Genomic DNA, 20,188 nt, shown 5'->3' with positions numbered 1-20,188 from the left:
TACAAAAAGATGTAATAATCTGTAGGGATGTCCTCAAAATTTATGAACGAGTACTATATTTGTCCTGTGAAACACACAGCAACATCTTTGACAGTCTTAAATCTGCAAATATGTATAAACATGCCTAACTTTATGCATTGAATTCAGTAGAACTATTCATCACTTGCCAAACCATTGCCTTAGTTAAGATATCAAATTTTACTTGCCTTAAAATTATTAAAATCTGTGATCGCATCAAGAACCTATATATTACTTTTTTCTTTAAAAATGCATCATCATAACACAGAAGATGAAGAAAGGTGCATTACTCAGTTCTCCACTTTAACTTAAACAGGACTTCATCTCTGAAAGAAACTGCATAGAACATAGCTGTAAAGAAAACAGTTAACCTATTTTATACCAGAAGAGATCACATTGTTTATTCTTCGGGAGTGGTTAGGAGAAGAGGTTACCAGTAGCTAGTAGAGAAGCCAATGTGTAGGATTATCAGTTAATCTTGTCCTCTGTAGTAGAGGCAGCAGTGGAGTGGAGGGAGCAGGGGAAGCTGCCAGAAAGAAGCCTCTGTCCACCGGGCCCCACGTGTCTCTCTCAACCATGCTATGGCTATCAATTATATACTCCACGCTGATTAACAAGAGTTCTGGGTGCATAATGTGCAGAAGAGAGATCCATAGAGCTTGCTGGAGAGAAGAATTTGTGCTTGGTTGTCATACAGCGACAACTGCCCAGAAGACCACCTCTAAGAGATCACTACAAAGTATTTGAGTCTTTCTAGCTCTGCTCTATTTAGACTTTTATTATAGAAACCACCTGTGTGAGCTGTATATGGTATTTATCTGATCCCTTGCTGTACTTCTGCTTTTGTTACTTTTTTAAAATAAAACTGGCAATACATTGAAAATGACAAGACCGTTTATTCAGCAAAGCAAAAGCAGTGATTGCATAAAGGAAATTCTTTGAGATTTGTTGTTGGTGCATGAGGGAAAGTGGTGAATTTCAGCCTGTTTATTCCAGAGGTTTTCCTCCTTTTCTCCTTGATTGACCCCTGCTGATCCAGTCTCTCTCTCTTTTTAAACTATGCATTGCCACTTTTGGCCCTATAAGCCCTGGTCAATTTTGAAATAACAAGTGGAGCATCCACACTACCAAGCCCATTATTTTAAAATAAAGGGCTGGTTAGTTCGAAATAATAGCTCCTGCTTTCCATGAGGAATAACACTTATTTCAGAATAGTTACTTCAAAATAGCAGTACCGTGGATGCTCCACTGCTACTATTTTGAAATAACTACTTCCCAGAGTCATTCAAAGTAATTAGAGCCCCCAGGAAACAGTGGGGAGTAAGTCGAGGTAGCACGTCCACATTAAAGGAGCCTGCCTCGGGCTAACTTCCAGGTTTCCCTGTAGTGTGGACATGCTATTTCGAAATAACTTATTTCTGAATAATAACTGACAAAATAACAATTCTGAAATAATTTCCTAGTGTACACATGCCCTAACTCTGTTAAATCTACCAGATTCATGGGGTTTCGAGGGTTATAAGAGCAGGGAAATTCAATTTGTTTGGAAAATAAGGCTGCTTCCTCTCCTTCATCTGTGGACCCTTGCCTAAGCTGTAGAAGGAGGAAGTGATGTCTGCAGTCTAGAGCAGAAAACATGGAGTGACATGGATCCGCTTCTATTCCTGGTTCTTGCATTGACCCACTTTGTGACCTTGATGTGTCATTTACACTTTCAGCAGTTCAATTGCCCACCTATGAAATGGGGACAATGTTTATCTACCTCAGCAAGGTGTGATGCTTAGTGTCTGGGAAGAAAGCCACTTTATAAAGGCATAGTTGCACAGTTTCCTTCTGGCTTGCAAAAATTAAATCAAGAAACATTTAAATGCTCAGTCCTTCATAGAGCAGATTTACTTTTATTTTCCAGCTTTCCTCTGTCTTTCCATTTGTTTTCTTATGACTGCATCCATTATGGTCTTTGACATCAGATTACGTACCTCATATTTCCAAGACCTTTGCAGCGATCCTAATTTTGTAGTATTTCTACAAACGAGGTACACAGGACTCTCCAAAAGAGCGCATTTGCTCTTCCGCAAAAAAGGCAGAAGAGCAAACACATTGGAGGCAGCAAAGTTTTTCTGGGATACCTCAGGTATCCGAGAAAAACCCGCCAGTCTAGACGTACCCAAAATAACTGACATTATTCCAAATAACAAAGAGCTCAACTACATAGCAAGCCATTATTTTGAAATAATGTCAAGCTGGAGGACTTCTTATTCTGACTCCTATAACCCTCATTTCATAAGGTGTAAGGGTAATCAAAGTAAGAGTGTTCTCCATTTGACTTCCTGCTGTGTAGACTACTTCATTTGGCTTTTGGCACTATTTCAACTTCAGCTAAACAACTGATGTAATAGATGAAGTTACGTAGCTTAATTTGACTTTTGTCCTGCTGTGTAGATGTGCCCTAAGAGACGTAATGATCAGCAATGCTTTTTTGTTCTTGATAAGCACAAGCGGGTGTACAGATCAGTAGGAGTCCACAATCTGGAATGCAGAGGTCTCAGCAACACTGCATACTTAACATATTTTATGACATAGGCATACCGGTTTTCTATGGTAAGGAAGAGTGGTGTCTTAAAGATGGATAGAGTTTTCTTTTAAATAGCCTGTATCAGTCAGGGCCATATCTTGGTGTCCGACTGATTGGAAAGTTTTTTCCTTTCAGTGAAGAAAGGCATTAATGGGATCACTTAGGCCGTGGTGTGCATTGGAAAGTTGAGAATGAGAACAATTCTCTGGTACTGTCACTGAATTAGAAATTGTAATATGAATTCCACCTGACCCTGTGTTTCTTATATGCATCAACCTTAAGAGGGAGTGAATAGTGCATGAAAAGTGCAAAATAAAACTTTTTTTTCCCCTTTTAGAGATTTACTTTGTAATTATTCCTTATTCCATGAAAACAGAGAAGTACAAAACAGAATGGAGTTGTACTATTAATAAAACCTTTAAATCACATGTGGAGGGCTTTAATACATCTTTGACTATTATTTTTTCATTCTGAGTATGTACTGCTATTCTTGTAAGGCCACTCAAGTCTGTCTCTGATAATGAGCTAAAAAATGTTCCCTGTGTTGGTAAGGCTGTCAGTAACAGTCTTCATCCTGGAATTTTAGGTGATTTATTTTTTGAAGATACGCTGTGCCCAGATCATTGCCTGGAACACAGGGAATAAAGGGCAGATTCGTAAAGGTATTTAGGTTCCTAAAAATGAAAAAAGGTGCCTATTGGGATTTTTAAAAATGCCCGGTGACCTAACATTGAAATCAATGGGAGACAGCTACCTAAGTGCTTTTGAAAAAAATCCAGCTGGGTGCATGTCTGCATCTTTAGGCATTTACTTATCTATAAACATCTGGCTCTAAGACTTTGAATTTGATTCAGTAGTATATGGGAAGTCAGCATAGAAAGTGGAGGATAGGGTTGATGTAAAGTTGGTAACCTGTGTTGCTGAGGAATTGTGCTGCAGCATTCTGTAGTAGTGGGAGTTTCCTATGGGCTGATGCCTACTGATATTCCATTGATGTAGTCCAGATGGAAGGTACAAAGGTGTGTAACTGAAAAAGAAAAGTTATCTCCTAATCAAATGAAAATGGTAGAAATCTTTGTGTGGATGCTCCAATGGGAGAACCAAGTGTCTGTGAGGAATCCAAGAGCATTCCTAAACTATAGATGGAATTGACCAGTTGTGGTGTATACCTTCAATCAAAGGTATAGTGACAACAAACAGTGAAAACAAATTTGTTAAAATGTTCTGTTCTGGCTGTAGTGGGATTTGATCTTGATTAGGCACTCCTAACTACAATACAAATAATAATAAATAATCATAAAATGTAAGTCTAAGAGGGGTAGCCATGTTAGTCTGTAACTTAAAACAATTTAAAATACAAGTGGTCCTGTAGCACCTTTGAGGCTAAGAAAAAAAATATACTTAAAAAACAATGAATAGTCTAGTAGCACCTTAAAGACTAACAAAACATGTAGATGATATCATGAGCTTTGGTGGGCAAAACCCACAGTATCACTGAGATTTTGTGGGCACAACCCACTTCTTCAGATGCATGCATCTTGCTCAACGCATCTGAAGAAGTGGTTTGTGCCCATGGAAGCTCAATGATACCGTGTATTATTTTTTGTTAGTCTCTGTGGGTACATCTAAACTATGTCCCTTTTTCGATAAAAGGATGTAAATTAGATGTATCGAAATTGTAAATGAATCCGGGATTTGAATTTCCCACGCTTCATTAACATAATGGTGGCCGCAGTTTTTTTTCCTCTGAAAGCCACTTTTCAGAAAAAACCTATGGTCAAGATGGGAATCGTTCTACAGAAATGCCCCATTTCAAAAGATTCTGTAACCCTCAAAAAATGAGGTTTTCAGGATCTTTTGAAATGGGGTATTTCTGTCGAATGATCCCCATCTTGACCCTGGTTTTTTTCCAAAAAGCAGCTTTTTGAAAAAAAGATATGGCCACCATTATGTAAATGAAGCAACGGAACTTAAAATTCCGGCTTCATTTACAATTTCGATACATCTAATTTACATCCCTTTATTGAAAAAGGGACGTAGTTTAGATGTACCCTAAGGTGCTACAGGACAACTCATTGTTTTTGAAGTTTTCATAAACTGTTGTGTGACTTTGGATTTGAAAATAAATGCACTTTCAAGCAACATGTAGAAAAAAATTCAATTCTGATGGTTATTACACAATAGGTGAACTTCCTGCATGCTCTCCATGCGAGGGAGATGATGGAACATGCCTTTCAGAGGAATATTTACAACGGACGAAATCTTCAGCTGCGGTAAACCTGAGTAGTTCCATTAAGATTGCTTGGCCAAAATCCAGGTGGATGTTAAAATATTTTAATTGCTTTAAACAACTTTTTATAAATAATCTAACAGCTACGTGAACCTGTTCAATAATATCCATCTTTGGTTAAATGGCAATTTTTTTATATATATACAGAAAATGTAGGGGGATTTACTTTCCTGTAATTGAGGGTGAAGTTGAGAGATCCTTGTTTAGAGGGGCCAGCATAAGGTATATAACCCACTTAAACCCATAATAGGGATTAAGTGACATAAAGACCTTGCACTGGACCTTAGAAGAAGGGTGAATTTCTATCTGTGTGTATAGTTTCCATTAATGTCATTATTTGTAGGGCTCAAGGAAGGTGAGGAATAATCAACTCCCATAATAACTCTGGACTGGACTTGTTCTCTAAAATCGTTTCACACAAATAATAAAGTCTGTTTTTCTTTTCTCCATAACAGATTACACCTGGCAGCAAAGCAGCCCAGTCACACATGAACCAGGGGGACCTTGTGATTGCCATTGATGGAGTCAACACAGATGGGATGACCCACTTAGAGGCTCAGAACAAGATCAAATCAGCCAGCTACAACCTGAGCCTCACCCTTCAAAAGTATGTTGAGATAAGTCAATATCTGCATGAACCTCAGAGCTATTCTGGGAAAGTGGCCATGAGGGAGTGCTAAACACCAGAGTTTGGCCTGTAAGGTTTTCTTTAGAACCTGTGAAGATTTGGAAATAAGGCTGAGATAAAGTTTCAAATTCTGCTCCAATTTACACCATGTGCAACCTTACTGAAATCAGTGGAGTTACACAGTAATCTGGGTGGAATTTATCTAATTGAATATAAAGGTGTGCTAATGCTTCCTCAAAATGCTGGAGAGCTTTTAAGAGTATCCTACTCCAAAGCAATTGTGATTAGTGATTTTGTTTTTATTCCCTGGCTGATGTCATACTATTTTGTTTGTTGATATCATGAATATCTGTTGTGCAAATGATCTCTTTGAATAGAGGGTTCTGACTTGAGATGAATAACACTGAAAAATCCCTCCTGACATTTGCATCAGATCCTTTCAGTGATGGCTACTAGTGCCCCGATCTTTCTTTCTGCTCATAGCAGCAGGGTTGTGGGTGAGGACCTACGAAAGATGTAGTCTGAGCACAGAACTGGGAGCTAATACAATTGTGGGGAGGAGACCCTCCCTCATAGAGTTGGGGAAGAAGCTGCCTTCCCCTGACAAACTGAGAATCACTCTGCATGATATATCTCCTGATTCCTTCTGGCTGGTATTACTTCCTTGCACTGCATAAAGGAGATTTCATTTGAGAGCTTTGTTCTAAAATGCAGTAACCTTCTTTGATAATGATTAGTTTTAGTCAGAAAACTTGCTTAACACCTGTGTTAATACAGTTATGTAGAAAGCCACAAAATAACTGTTACTTACTTGATATCATATCTTGGTGAGAATTCTTCATACAAAGGATAGGAAGCAGTCCTTGGGCAGGTCACAATGTGTAAACACGTCGCTGAGGACACAACAAAGGCTCTGTTGTGCCATTGTGTAGCTGAGCCAGTTAGCACCAGGAGCAGACTATTAAGGGATACAGATCCTGGGATGAGGTTTTCAAAGCAGTACATGGAATTATGTGTAGCTAAATTCCCTGCAAATCTCATTTTTTAAGCAGCTGTTCCTATTAGTGTCTTTTTATTTATTTTATGCACCAAGAGAGAGCTGCTACAGTATAGCACGTCTTAGATTTTCATGTGATGGCAGCTGCTCTTTAAAAATTACACTGCCTTTTTAAAGAGCAACTGGACTGCAAAAGAGTTAAATAATGAAAAAGGCCGAAGGAAGTCTGAAATAATTCACCTGTTTTAATTTCTTTTCACCCCAAATGTAAATTCATCAGGTAGAGTGGCACATTGAGTGATTTTCATCACTCCGTGTAAAGGGTGTATGTCTCTAAGGTCCCCAGGAAGGGGACTCAGCCAAAATTAATAAATGTCCAGACCAAAGGCCTGACCCCAAGCCCACTGAAATTAATGGACTCCCATTGATGTCAGTGAGGTTGGGGTCAGGCCCCAAGCCAGTAAATTGTAAAGACTAATTTTATTTCATCCGCAGCAGAGCCGGGGGGGGGGGGGGGGGGGAGGGAGGGGGTCCACAAAATCCACTAACCCTGGAATCCCAGAAGAGTAAATCGGGCCTATGGGAAGCCCTGAACCTCATTCCTCCCTGTCCCTCCCTCCCTCCATAGGACTGAAGCACCAGAGGAGTGAGGTGTCTCAGTTGGGGGCCATATCAGTGAGGGTTGGAGGTTTCTGGAGGGTTGGTTTTTTGTTTGTTTTTTTTGCTTCACTTGTGTGGTCCCCAATTGATTTTTCTGTAGGTCAGTGGCCCCTGACCCAAAAGAGATTCCCCACCCCTGCCATAAAGAAAATATGGGAATCTTTTGTATTGTATATAAATTAATATTTTATTTTAAATGAAGTTTGATAAATGAACATGAGAAAGTTAAAGCGCTTAATTTGTTTAATAATTTAAATTAATGTTTCCTTTCTGATTAAATAAAACCATTCTCTCTAGCTGCAGCACGAGCAAAATGGCTTGGGCATAATTATGTAATTAACGGTGAGTTTCTATTGGCGACTGGTGGTCTATGGTTTGCATTGAGCCAGGTGGGCCGCAGGCCAAAAAGTTGGAGAATCACTATGTTAGGGGGATGGGAGAGTGCTGTGTTGGGGGGCACGGGAGAGGTGGGAGGGACTGGTGGCAGCACGGCAAGGCCGGGGGAACGGTGCCCCCCCACCCGCAAGAAGCAGCTCAGGCCTGGCCCTGCTGGCTGGAAGCCCCGCCCGCACTTACCTGGTGCTGGCCTTGCCAAGCAGTTAGAGCAGCAGCAGGCAGAGGCAGCTGAAGGAGCAGGGGGGCCATGGCAGCCATGATGCCCACCATGATTCCAAAAAGTACGGTAATTTCTATAAAACCTTTTACTGTATAAATGTGTAGTAGTATAACAATCATTTTACCAACCACTGCTTCCACTCACATTTATTGCATGATTTTGAACTCCTTTATATTTAAAAAAATTGAGGTCCACATTTACAAAAAAAGCACACACCCGAGAAATTCCTGCATATACAGGCCCGATACATGCAAGTTTGCTCTGCTGTTTTTCATGTGGCCATCTAGTTCCTCATTTGACAGATCAAGTAACTGCCAGCATTTGTTAAAATATTTTTTAAATCCTGAAAGCCTCACATAGTTTACTATGATGTTCTCAAACCACTTTTATTGTATTGCTCTTCATGATTTAAATAAAATAGACTCATCCATTCACAGCTAAAAAGAAGAATCACGTGTCTCAGATGATGGGTAGCTCATTGACTAGTCAAAGCAAACTGTATCAGTACTATATAGATTGGAATGTGTTTTGCATAGATGAATATATTCATGTTAATCAAGATCAGTTTGAACAGGAAAGAGCTAAAGTTGCAGTGAGTATTAACCACAAAATTGTAGCATCTTCTAGTCACAAAATTTGACCTTTTACAGATGCTCTTGTTCTGAATGATTTTTTTCACTAAATTGCTAGCATTGCTATTTCAAGAGATTGCTCATGTGCATTCCAATGGGTGTGCTTCCCCCCCCCCCCCCCCGGCGGTACCTATTGCTTCCACTGGGGAGTCCTCTGGAGTGGTACGCTCTTGGCACAGGGATTTGCCAACCCTCTTCAGTCCTGTACTTTGGATGGAAGAATCCCAAGCACTGCTACTGGTGGGGGACTGATAGCTAAGCAGCAGTTCAACAGAAAAAGACCTGGGGGTGACAGTGGATGAGAAGCTGGATATGAATCAGTGTGCCCTTATAGCCAAGAAGGCTAACAACATATTGGGTGCATTAGGAGAAGCATTGCCAGCAGACCTAGGGAAGTGATTATTCCCCTTTATTCAGCACTGCTGAGGCCACAGCTGGAGTATTACATTACAGAAAGGATGTGGATGCACTAGAGAGGACGCAATGACTTAGGGGGTTGGAGCACATGACTTATGAGCAGAGGCTGAAGGATTTGGTTTATTTCATCTGCAGAAGTGTGAGGAAGAATTTGATAGCAACCTTCAACCAGATGGGAGGAGGGTGTTCCAAAGCAGATGAAGAAATTATCTTCTCAGTGGTGGCAGATGACAGAACAAGGAGCAATGGTCTCAAGTTTCAGTGGGGGAGGTCTAGGTTGGATATTAGGAAAAATTATTTCCCTAGGAGGTTGGTGAAGCACTGGAATGGGTTACCTAGGGAGATGCTGGAATCTCCATACCTAGAGGTTTTTAAGTCCTGGCTTGACAAAGCCAGGGCTGGGATGATTTAGTTGGGACTGGTCCTGCTTTTAGCAGGGGTTTGGACTATGATCTTCTGAGGTCTCTTTCAACCCTATGATTCTATTACATGAGAAATTGGACATGGCTGGGGCCTCATTTTTTGAGAAACAATGATGATTAGCGGTTTGGAATGACTGCCATATGAGGAGAGATTAAAAAGACTGGACTTTTCAGCTTAGAAAAGAGGAGACTAAGGAGGGATATGATAGAGCTCTATAAAATCATGACAGGTATGGAAAAAGTGAATAAGGAAAAGTTTTATTTACTTGTTTCCACAACATAAGAAGTAGGGGTCACCAAATGAAAATAATAGGTAGCAGGTTTAAAAACAAAAGGAAGTATTTCTTCATGCAGTGCACAGTCGACCTGTGGAACTCCTTGCCAGAGGATGTTGTAAAGAGTAGGACTTTAACAGGGTTCAAAAAGGAACTAGATAAATTCATGCAGGTTAGGTCCATCAATGGCTATTAACCACGATGGGTAGGAACGGTGTCCTTAGCCTCTGTCTGTCAGATACTGGGAGTGGGTGACAGGGGATGGCTGTTCTGTTCATTCCCTCTCTGGCATCAGTCACTGTCGGAAGATAGGATCCTGGGCTAGATGGACCTGTGGTCTGACCGAGTATGGCCATTCTTATGTAATTTATCAGTAGGCTAGAAACAGAATTCTGTACTAGCTAAGATAAGGGGGAACTCATGGAGAACTATTGACAATGAACAAGTAACAAATGTCAAGATGCGGTAAATATTAAGTTATACAGATTGAACCTTTCTAGTCTGCGACTCTGGGCTGGCAACAGCTGTGGTCTGGCATAGTTGGGGATTCCGGGAGGGCTCAGGGTTAGAGCACTTACAAGGAAAGACCAGCACAACAGGACCATGGATCTTGGCAGACCAGAGAGCTGTCCCAGGGGCTAGAAGTGGACTCTGGGCTTTGAGCTGGTCTTGAAGCTTAACAGCAATGGCCAGGGTAGGGAACTAGGTAGGCTTGAGCCCAGTGGCCAGGAGCAGGGGTCCAGTGCCTGGGAGCAGGTGGTCAGTAGAGAAGCCCAGGCCAGGGGCCTGAAGTAGAATCCAGTGGCTGGTGGTCAGAAGTGGAGCCTAGGGCCTTGTAGTGGAGCCCAGGGACTAGCAGCCAGGATCAAGGACCGGCAGCTGGGGGCAGAGCTTGGAGTCCAGGGTGGAATCTGGAGCGTGGCATCAGAAGGGCCAGCACTGAACTCCCTGGTTTGGGACCAGTCAGGGTCAGAGGAGGAGTCCAACCTATACATGGACTGTGCATGGCCAGAGCAAAATGGATGATGCAATATCTAGAGAACTGTATACCAAGAACGTTTTGCTGTGTAACTTCGGATGTGTGGTATGCCACTCCATTAGGCTTGGGTCTGATCAATTCAGCATTTTTTGGTATGCCAGTCAGATGAAGAAACTTGAATTACAACACTAGAAGTAGACTGAATGCTTGGAAGCCACGTGCTAAGATTTTCCATCTGTGAGTGAAGTGAGTTTTGTCTTGTGCACCAATATAGAGGTCATGTGCGCTTGTTTGGATGCGTGCCACCGTGATACCCATCAGTTGTTAAAATATTATATATTTTTAATTATTTTTACTGCATCCAGAAGTAAGTATAGCAATGCCTAGCTCTCATTCTGTGCTTTTCCTCAGTCAATCACACAATACTTTACAAAGGAGAGCACAGTCATCACTATTTTATAGATGGGGAAACTGGTATAAACTGGTGACTCATCTAAGGTCAGTGACACATCCAGGAAGCCACAATCCTATATACTAGCCATTGAGCCACAATGTTATACATGGAGAGATTAAGATAATTTTTTCAGTCACCTGAAAAACTGTATCCCATAAACAGATGTTCAGAAGCTGCATCTCCCAGATTCCAGTTCCTGTATTTCTCTGTGTCTCACATTCCCTGTCTGACATGCCAAATCCGCGTGACAAAAGAACGGACTGATTTTAAATGTGCATAAAGTGTTATATGCTTTCACTAGGGTTTCCAGCTGCTTTTTCTCGGTGGGTGGTTTCAGAAAACACAGATGCCAATTAGTTAATCCTGTGCTCCTCCCAACCCTCCACTATATCAATTCATTCTATGCTTCCCACGCCAGTCCCTGCCTTATTCTCTTGCACCGCCCCCCATTCATGAGTATGCTTAACATTGCTGCACTCCTGCCTGTTCAACTAGCATTAAGAATAAGCATTCATACTTGCATGTGTGACTTGGCCAGTGGCACATGCTATTACCACTCCCATTTCCCCAAGCACACAAATGTTTTGGAAAAAAAGTCAGTCACCTGTTTGCACACCCAGCTCTCAGATAGGCCACATGGCATGCTGCCGTAGCTGGCACTGGGGCCCCAATTCCTGTTTTAGAGATGCCTTCAAGGTAGCTACATTTCATCTGTATAGCACTCTGCGAGGATCCACCACCACATGGCCTCAGCTAGCCCCGGCTACCTAAGCGGCCACCGGAGAAGCAGCCGCCTGCTGCCCATGATGCGGCTCCAGCTCTGGCCATAGCTGGGGGAGAAGCAGCCGCCTGCTCCCTGCAGTGTGGCTCTGGCCACAGCCAGGGTGCCAGAGAAGCAGCCACCCGCCACATGGCCTGCAGCTCCAGCCCTGGGGAAACACTAAGCTAGGGCCAGGGCCAGGGCCAGGGCCAGGGCCAGGGCTGTGGCTGCCTTGCTGCTCCTGAGGCTGGGCAGCTGCCAGCCACATGGCCCCACTCCAGATCAGCTGAGCAGTCACTACATGGTTCTGCTGAGGAGGTGGGTGAGAGGCAAATTCTTGGTGTGCACCCACACAGGTGCACACTGGGCTTAGGGGAACCCCAACAAGTTGAAGTCAACATGTTTAAATAGATACCAACTTTTCTTTAAGAAAAACAACAAGTCCAAATGCAAATTAAAATCAATTTAAATGATTACATTTTATTTAAATTACTTTGTCAGTAAACCCTGTATACTGAATTCAGCTCAGTCAGAGAATAGACTGACAATTGATTCTAGAGCCTTGGAGAGCTGTTTGTCTATGACACCACCTACTTTGTTTGCTGTCGCACTGTTCTGAAAGCACAAAGAGTACACCTGGCCCCCCAACTCTATTGATGGATTTCAGTTTTTCCTGTATCTTGCTCGTTTCTCACAGGCAGAAAAGACACCCTTTGCTCACTTGGATTTCTCCTCCCCCGTGTTCAGTTTAAGTAAACGTCCAAGTGCTTCTGAAGAGAGAACATATTGCATTGTTAGATGGCAGACTACAGCTGAGGCAGTGTTATGTACAGTCATCCTGGGACAGCAACATTCATTAATATTAAAATTAATGGCCATTGTTCCATGTGAAGAGAAATACAGTATCAACATTATTCATTGCTGTGAATATTTTCCTGAGGTGCATAATTTAATTCAATTACTATATGAGTGGGCTGCTATTTGCACATACTACATTGAGCAAGTTCTTATTGGTTTCAGAGATGAGTCAGGAAACTGGATAACTGCCATTGCTTTAAAGGGCAATGAAATCTTCACAACATGGAGGATCCCACTCAGGCATTAGAACAGCTCTCAGAGTGCACATCACTTTTTGATTGTTTTTTTTTTCTAAATGTCATCTTTGAAGTAAATTAAATTGTGAAGAATGCTCCCTGGATCCATCTCTCCTGTTTTTCTGCTATTTATTTATACCTCTGGACCCTGTGCTCTAGTCATCTGAAGAAGTGGGTTGTGTCCATGAAAGCTCATGATACTGTCTACATTTTTTGTTAGTCTCTAAGGTGCTGCAGGACCATCCATTATTTAAGGTTTTTCAGGTAAAGACTAACACAGCTACCCCTCTGAGGCAGTTACCCAAAGTGCTATTGTAGGGATGGCCACAGTATTCTAAAGATAATGCCTTTTCTCATTAATTGATGCTCATTAGATTACCAAGGTGACTGTCAAGTGCAAATTACACATTTGGTGCTAACATACCTGAGGATTCTACTGAAATCTACTCTAATAATACACAAAAGGAGTAGATATTTACTAATGGTGAAAAATACTGTTTTCTTCTAATTATTCAGCAAAACCTGTGTCTTGCCATTTGAATTGGATGAGGTTTGTCTTACAGTTCCAGAATGATGTCAAGTAATTACAGAATTATGCATTTGACTTCTGACCCAGTAATAAGGAACAGGATAAATGTTAGGGACAAAATTGTGCATTATTTAGACGAATAGGAGCCTAGGTATTTGACAGCATTGTCAGCCAGAGCAGATTGAGTTAACTACTGATTTAAAAAGGAAGAACAGAATATTGACCCAAGTCCTTGACATATTTTAACTGTTATGCCAGTAAAATTCTGTAAGAGTCTTCCTGCCAGCTAGCTGAATAAGATTAAAAAATATAGGCTTCTGATATCTATGGTATTATAGCTCAAGAGCAGGTTGTCTATAACACTTTGGGTACATCTACACAGCACCATTTCGAACTAACTAGCTTTGCTTCAAAATAACTTAGTCCGCATCTACACAGCAGGCAGTTATTTTGAAATAATGTCGAAATACCGTCAAGCTGGAGGACTTCTTACTCCAACTCCTGTAACCCTCTTTGTACAAGAAGTAAGGAAGTCAGAGGAAGAGTGCTCTATTTCAAAATAAGAGCTATGTAGACACTCCCAATTTTGAAATAAGCTACTTAATTGACATACCTCAAATTGTATAGCTTATTTTGAGTTAAGCTGCGCCGTGTAAGCGCAACCTTACTGTATTCTGCCAAACCAATGAGCCAAATCTCATTGGGTATGTCTATTGGGTATGTCTATGGAACGAGGTGTACAGATAGTTCGGAATGGCTTGCTAGTTCGAACTATCTAGCCCGTGCCGCGTATAGCCGCGCGGCACGGGGTTCGAACAAGCCGGCATTTAAAAATGGCGCCGGCCGGCTTATGCAAATAAAGCCCGGGAAATTCAAATCCCGGGCTTCATTTGCACGTTCGGTATGCATACATTACCCCGCTAGTTCGAACTAGCGGGGTAGTGTAGACATACCCATTGTGAATTACTCTGCACCCATATTGAAATCCATGACAGCTGAGTGTTTGGAAGAATCAAGACAGAAAATTACTAGTATTGCACCTGTGGGGAGAGGAGTTAAAATAGAGTCTAAGTGAAAAGTGGGCTACTGGTTTCAAGCTAGTTCAGTTTTGACAAAGCAGCTGAGGTTTGGAACAGCAGAGGGTGTTGCAAAGTAAGATGAAGGTGCATTGTTAACTTGCACAATACCTGCAATCATGATGATTACCTCTAGCAGCTGCTGCCAACATTTCTCTGTTTCATGAGTACTAAAAAATCACCATGAAAATAGTTAATAATTCTTCAGTAGAATACTAACAGTCTGCATTTGGCTGTCAGAGGAATACACAATACTTACCTTGTTGTAACATAGAAGAACTGATGAAAAAAGAAATGAATGAAAATCTCAGACATGTTTTCAATTCTGGAAGCAGAGAAGGCTTCAGAGAGCCAGGATTAACTGAAATGCAACTATAACATAACGATTCACATTAGCGAACTCTTTTTACCTTGCAGATAAATGGTCTAACGGCCTCCAGAGATTACACTGAAATGTCCACATTCCACATATAAATTGGACAAAATAAATATTCTGTGTTACAAGCCACAGGAACTTGAAGGACATCATTTGTTGTCACAATGCTTGGAGCACTCTAACCATTGCTTTCCCCCAAAAACAATTCCTCTACAATCTCTATTATAAATGAAAGTAGTAACCCCTAAAAAAACAGCATAATCCCAGTGACACCTCCAACCATTGAAGAACCACATTCATTTTCTTCATAATGTAACCTTTAGGGACAGATCCTCCACTGGTGTTAATTGTAATCATGTTAATTTATTTCATTGAAGCTGTGTAACCATAATATTAATTCTACTAGATCTTACAGTTTCCCCTGAAAGTCCCTGTACAGGGGAAAGAAATTCCTGGCTGGCAAGTAGCCTCTTGGGGACTGTAATATCATGTGATTCACCACTGGCGCGCCTCCTGCTGGTCACTCTGGAAATTAGCTTCTTGGTGCTGGACATCCCCTTCTGGCTGGTGTCTCTGCACTCTGAGGTCCTCTCCCTCTGGGTACGTGTAGACTGCGATATCTATCGGAAAAAGATACACAAAATGCGCTTTTGTCGGAAGAGGCTTTTCCAAAATTTGGTCCATCTAGACTGCGCCAGATTTTTGGGGAAAAAAAACTATTTTGAAAGCCCCCTCCTTCCTCGTGGAACGAGGAATACAGGGGCTTCCAAAAGAGCGTGTTTGCTTTTCCGCAAAAAAAAGCAGAAGAGCAAATGCGTTCCCTGGACATGGCAAAGTTTTTTTGGGATACCAGAGGTATCCCAACCCCTCCCCCCCAGTCTAGCCATACCCTCAGTGACCCACTGACAGACTTCATCTAGCGCCTCACCTCAGGGGCAACCTGCAGTCTGAAATGGCCACTTATCATTGGCAAGGGGGTGTGGACCTGCTGCCTTTGCCTACCCCCTTGCTGCTTCTCTGCAGCCTTAGTACTCTCAGACCTTGCTTCTTGCCCAACCAGATCTTCCCCTACTGCTGCCTTTCCCCAGTCCTGCTCTAACTACAGCCCTGGTATTCTCAGGCCTTGTCTCAGGCCCTCAGCCTGGGAGTGAGGTCTGGCCAGAAAAACCCTCTTGTGCAATGCTGTTCTTCCTGAAAAGTAATAGGTGTAACGGCGTTGCGCAAGAGGGTTTTTCTTGCGCAAGAAGGGGCAGTGTAGACACTCCTTCTTGCGCAAGAGCCTCTTCTGAAAAAAATGGTGGCTCATTAAGCATGCAAATGAGGCTGGGTGATATTCCACGCTTAGCCTCATTTGCATATTACTCCTGCAAGAAGCCGCGAGTGTAGACATAGCCCAGGTGTTGCTGTGGCAGAGGGATGTCAGGTAGCTCATCTGTCTCTCATCCTCTGCTCCTGCTGCTGCCCTCCCGACTGATCCAAGCCAGTACACAGCAGCTAGGAAGAGGAAGCAGCTACAGTTTGTTGCAGCAGGACCTTGCTGCCAAGAAAAATGAGGAATAGAAGATGGGGACAAAAAAGAAGGGGCCCTTTAGACAGAAAAGAAGAGAAAGTGGGGGATGCAAAGAGAGGAAAATAACCAAAGAGAGGAGAACAGATAAAGAGGTACTGTGATGGGGTGTACCAGCCCCACACTGGCTGTGCTGCCCCAGTGAGAGGGGTGTTATAGTTGCTGTTGACTTGGGCCACACTACCCTATCAATTGCGGCCTTTGCTATTGATCCTAGGCTGTATGGCCCTAGCAAGAGGGTCATGTGTACAGGACAGCAGCTGACTTACTATATGCGTTGGATTGGGGCAGGATTTCAAGAGCCCCAGGGCCTCGACACCCCACTGGGGGAGGGGATGAGTGCATCACCCTGCAACAGAGGGACACAAGTCGAGAGGCTGGTGAGGAAAAGAAATAGAAAGGCTAATAGAAGCGAGAGCAGAGTGAAAGGGAGGCTGCCTCAGTATTTCCCAATCTATAGCCTCACTCAGATGTCTCAAGATTAGCCAAGCAGTGCCTTTCCTCAGGCTTTCCCAAGCTCTCTACCTTCATTCCCATCACATCTCCCCCCATCATGCTGGATGTTCAAGGCAGGAAGAAGACCCTCCAAAGAGAATATATTTATATAAAAAAGCTTCAGCGGGAGAGCCGAGTTATCCTGTAACTGGAAAAAACTGTTTATATATAGTTCTATTTGGCTATTATGGCTCTTAGTTAGCTTTAAGGCTTCTGACACTTTATTGGTTAACATTTATAAGAGGGACAGTTGAGATAAAGAGGTCTAAAAGCTGGTCTGTCCCTCTCTTTTAGCTTTTTGCAAATAAAGTTAGACAGGTTTGTTTTAAAGCAAAGAATGTCAGAAATTCAATTCTGCTCCCTCTACTTTTTGCAACCTGCCAATGGTTGCATTTCAGTGATGATGTATGAATGATTTGTAAAGTGCTTTTTAAGCTAAAGTATTTCTATAGTGCTCATCCTTTTAATATCTCAAGCAACTGAGGAAATGTGAGTTATAATAAATATCTCCTGCTTATGCTGAAATATTTCCCAATGCTTTATAAACTAGTGCTCACATACAGGAAGGAAAAAACCTTCTGTCAAAAACATGGTTTCAATTTTAGCCTTCCAAAAGGTTAGCAAAGCAAAGGCAACACAGACATTGATTGTCAAAATTATAATATATGTAGTGACCATTACCTTTAAAGGTCAGCAACAATCATGACACATAGTAATGGAAAAGTGCTACTTGGACTTAGAGTAATTCATCACTCTGCCTCCTGTTATAAAGAACACTCATTAAAAGGATGTTATATTATTGCACTGTCTTGAAGCCCGTGCTTATGTGGGTAGTTTCTTCTAATACATTTGGTTCCCATGGAGTCCTGTATTTATATAGGTAAATATTTCAGCACTATGTTGGAGAAGATGAATATTTAATACTGTTTAGTAGCAGAGCAGCAGTAGCTGACATCTGGTGCACTAAACTACCCCAATGCTGTTGGTGGTTCTCAGGTAAAAGAGTGTGACTTTACATTGATTTTAGTCAGAAGATGAACAAAAAACTGCAAATATTTTCAAATTCCAGTCTTATCTTTGCAACATATAAGCAGTAGAGCTGGTGAGAGAAACTTTGGTTGAAGCATATTCTGGAATATGCAATTCCATTCAAAATGTTTTGTGAAACTGAGTTGATTTTGCTTGAATTTGGTAGAGAGAGGGATTCTAGCAATATCATGTTTTGATTTTTCATTTCAAAATATTTTTTCTAAAATATTTTTATTTGTATTATAATTACAGATGGGAAAATATTGAATAAAACGTTAATTTGTCAAAAAGGCAGTTTTAGTCAATTAAAAATTATTTGTGAATTTGACACATTTGCAGAGTAGGTTAAGCCAAAAAGCTCCCACCTTTATTTGGGTTATATTTACAGTGGGAGAAGGTGCCTGTCGTTCTGAGTCTTGCCTTTTCCCTGGGGAGGGGTGGAGGCAGGCCCTCAGCAACCGCTCAAATACCATTGACATTTTTGTTGACTTTTTCAATTCACTGAAAAATTAAAAAAAAATCAGATTCAGTTCAGCCTGGACCAGTGTTACCACCCGCCACACACAGAGCTGCTGGCTAATTGAAAAATAACTTAGTCAGTCAGCTTTAATTACAATATAAAACAAACTAAAGTTTTAAAATCAAATGATTTTTGTCAACATGAAGTGACCAGTTGACTTGAAACAGTTTTGGGGGGTTTCACTCTTAATATTGGCACAAAGCCCCGAATGTGCTATTTGCAAATCTGGACTTCAGTCACCAGCACAGCTGTAATGAAGAAAATACCTCCAGAATCCCAAATATTTAGTGGAATACAAGCATTAGACTTTACAATTACAAATCCATTTACTGTTGAAAGCATCTTGTGGCACTGTGGTTATTGTTTTGTACCATTGCATGAGAGACTGTTTGATTACTGAGGTCAACATTTCATTCTATGAGCCAGCAAGGACTAAATTCATTGTACACTTATGGTCAATGAAGAACACCTCATGTAACTAATCAATTATTTGTCTAGTGTAAGAATGGCACTAATGAGTTATATGGGTAATTCCCATTTGCTTCCTTTCATGAAGAAATAATTTTTTCTGCAATGCAGCGCCTGCAGGAAGGAAAAGGTGGAAAAGTGCAAACAAAGCATAATACGTAGGGGTGACTCCTGGTGTCCCATGTGAGTCATAAGACATACAGAAATTGTTTTAAATACTCTGTTCAGTCCCCTCTCACTTTCCAGCTAAGCCTTAAGTGCAAGATGTTCACCTTATACTAGCTGAAACAGACTCCAAACTTACCTAAAACAAAGGGGGAGTCATCTGAGAGCAGACATGGGAATAGGTTTGTTCTTCCACAGAATATTTCTTATTGCATTTGTTTTTCCAACAGTATCTGTGCTTTTCTGTTAGTTGTTAGTTGCTACACAATTATTATAGCTCAAGTTGCATAGCTTATTTCAAGTTTAGTCCTGCTGTGTAGCAGCTCAAAGGGTATGTCTACACTTGTACCCTACTTCAAACTAGGGATGCAAATATAGGCATTCAAAATAGCCAATGAAGTGGGGATTTAAATATCCCGCGCTTCATTCGCATGATCTCACTGGCGCGTAACTCTGATCAACAGCTGTTTCAAAAGTGCAAGTGCATGCTGGGACGCGTTAGTTCAAACCAAAGGGTTCTGATCTATATAATGGTAGGGTTTTGTTCTTTAAATGTACCTGATGTTATGTGTCTGTTAGAGAAGGCAGGTCAAAGACATATGTATTGCATATGAAGAAGAAGGTGGTGGGGGTTTGATGGTCCTTTGTTCTTCTGGGAAAATGAAGCCCACGGTCTCTTTCTGGGGAGGAGGGGAGGATTTGTAATATGGCATAACAGCCATTCTGGGTCAAGCCAAGGGTCCATCTACTTCAGTACCCTGACAATGGCCATTGCCAAGTGCTTTGGAAGGAATGAACAGAATAGGTAATCAAATGATTCCTCTCCTGTCACCCATTCCCAGCTTCTGGCAGACAGAGGCTAGGGCACGGTCGGGCAAAATACAACTCAGAGTGGCTGGCTGTAGGAGCCACTTGCCTCTCTGAGTGCTGCCATGAGGGGGAGGGGAGGTTTTTGCATGCTGCCCTTCCCCCAGCACAATCTCTCAGCTCTCATTGGCCAGAAACCAGTCAATGGGAGCTGCCTGTTTGCAGGACCAGCAGAGTGTGAAGTAAGCTTCTGGGAGGGTGTGGCGCTCAGAGTGCATGGCCCCACAGCCAGCCACTCTGAGTGGTGTGTTGGGATGTGGAAGGCAGGAACCTGCCTGT

The 20,188-nt window shown here is 41.9% G+C and overlaps 1 protein-coding gene across 2 annotated transcripts in view; it reads left to right on the top strand.

The window, feature by feature from the left end:
• The window catches only part of LDB3 (LIM domain binding 3), a 229,399-nt gene that overhangs the window by 46,805 nt on the left and 162,406 nt on the right, over positions 1-20,188 (top strand). For both annotated transcript variants that reach the window (XM_075934832.1, XM_014578704.3), the window contains exon 3: positions 5,339-5,490. In XM_075934832.1, the coding sequence (XP_075790947.1) occupies positions 5,339-5,490 (152 nt within the window). The remainder of the gene's footprint in view (positions 1-5,338; positions 5,491-20,188) is intronic.

The sequence above is a fragment of the Pelodiscus sinensis genome, chromosome 8 (assembly GCF_049634645.1).
Source record: "Pelodiscus sinensis isolate JC-2024 chromosome 8, ASM4963464v1, whole genome shotgun sequence".
Taxonomy (NCBI): domain Eukaryota; kingdom Metazoa; phylum Chordata; order Testudines; family Trionychidae; genus Pelodiscus; species Pelodiscus sinensis.
Note: the sequence above shows the minus strand (reverse complement) of the source record. Positions and strands in the feature narration are given on the sequence as shown.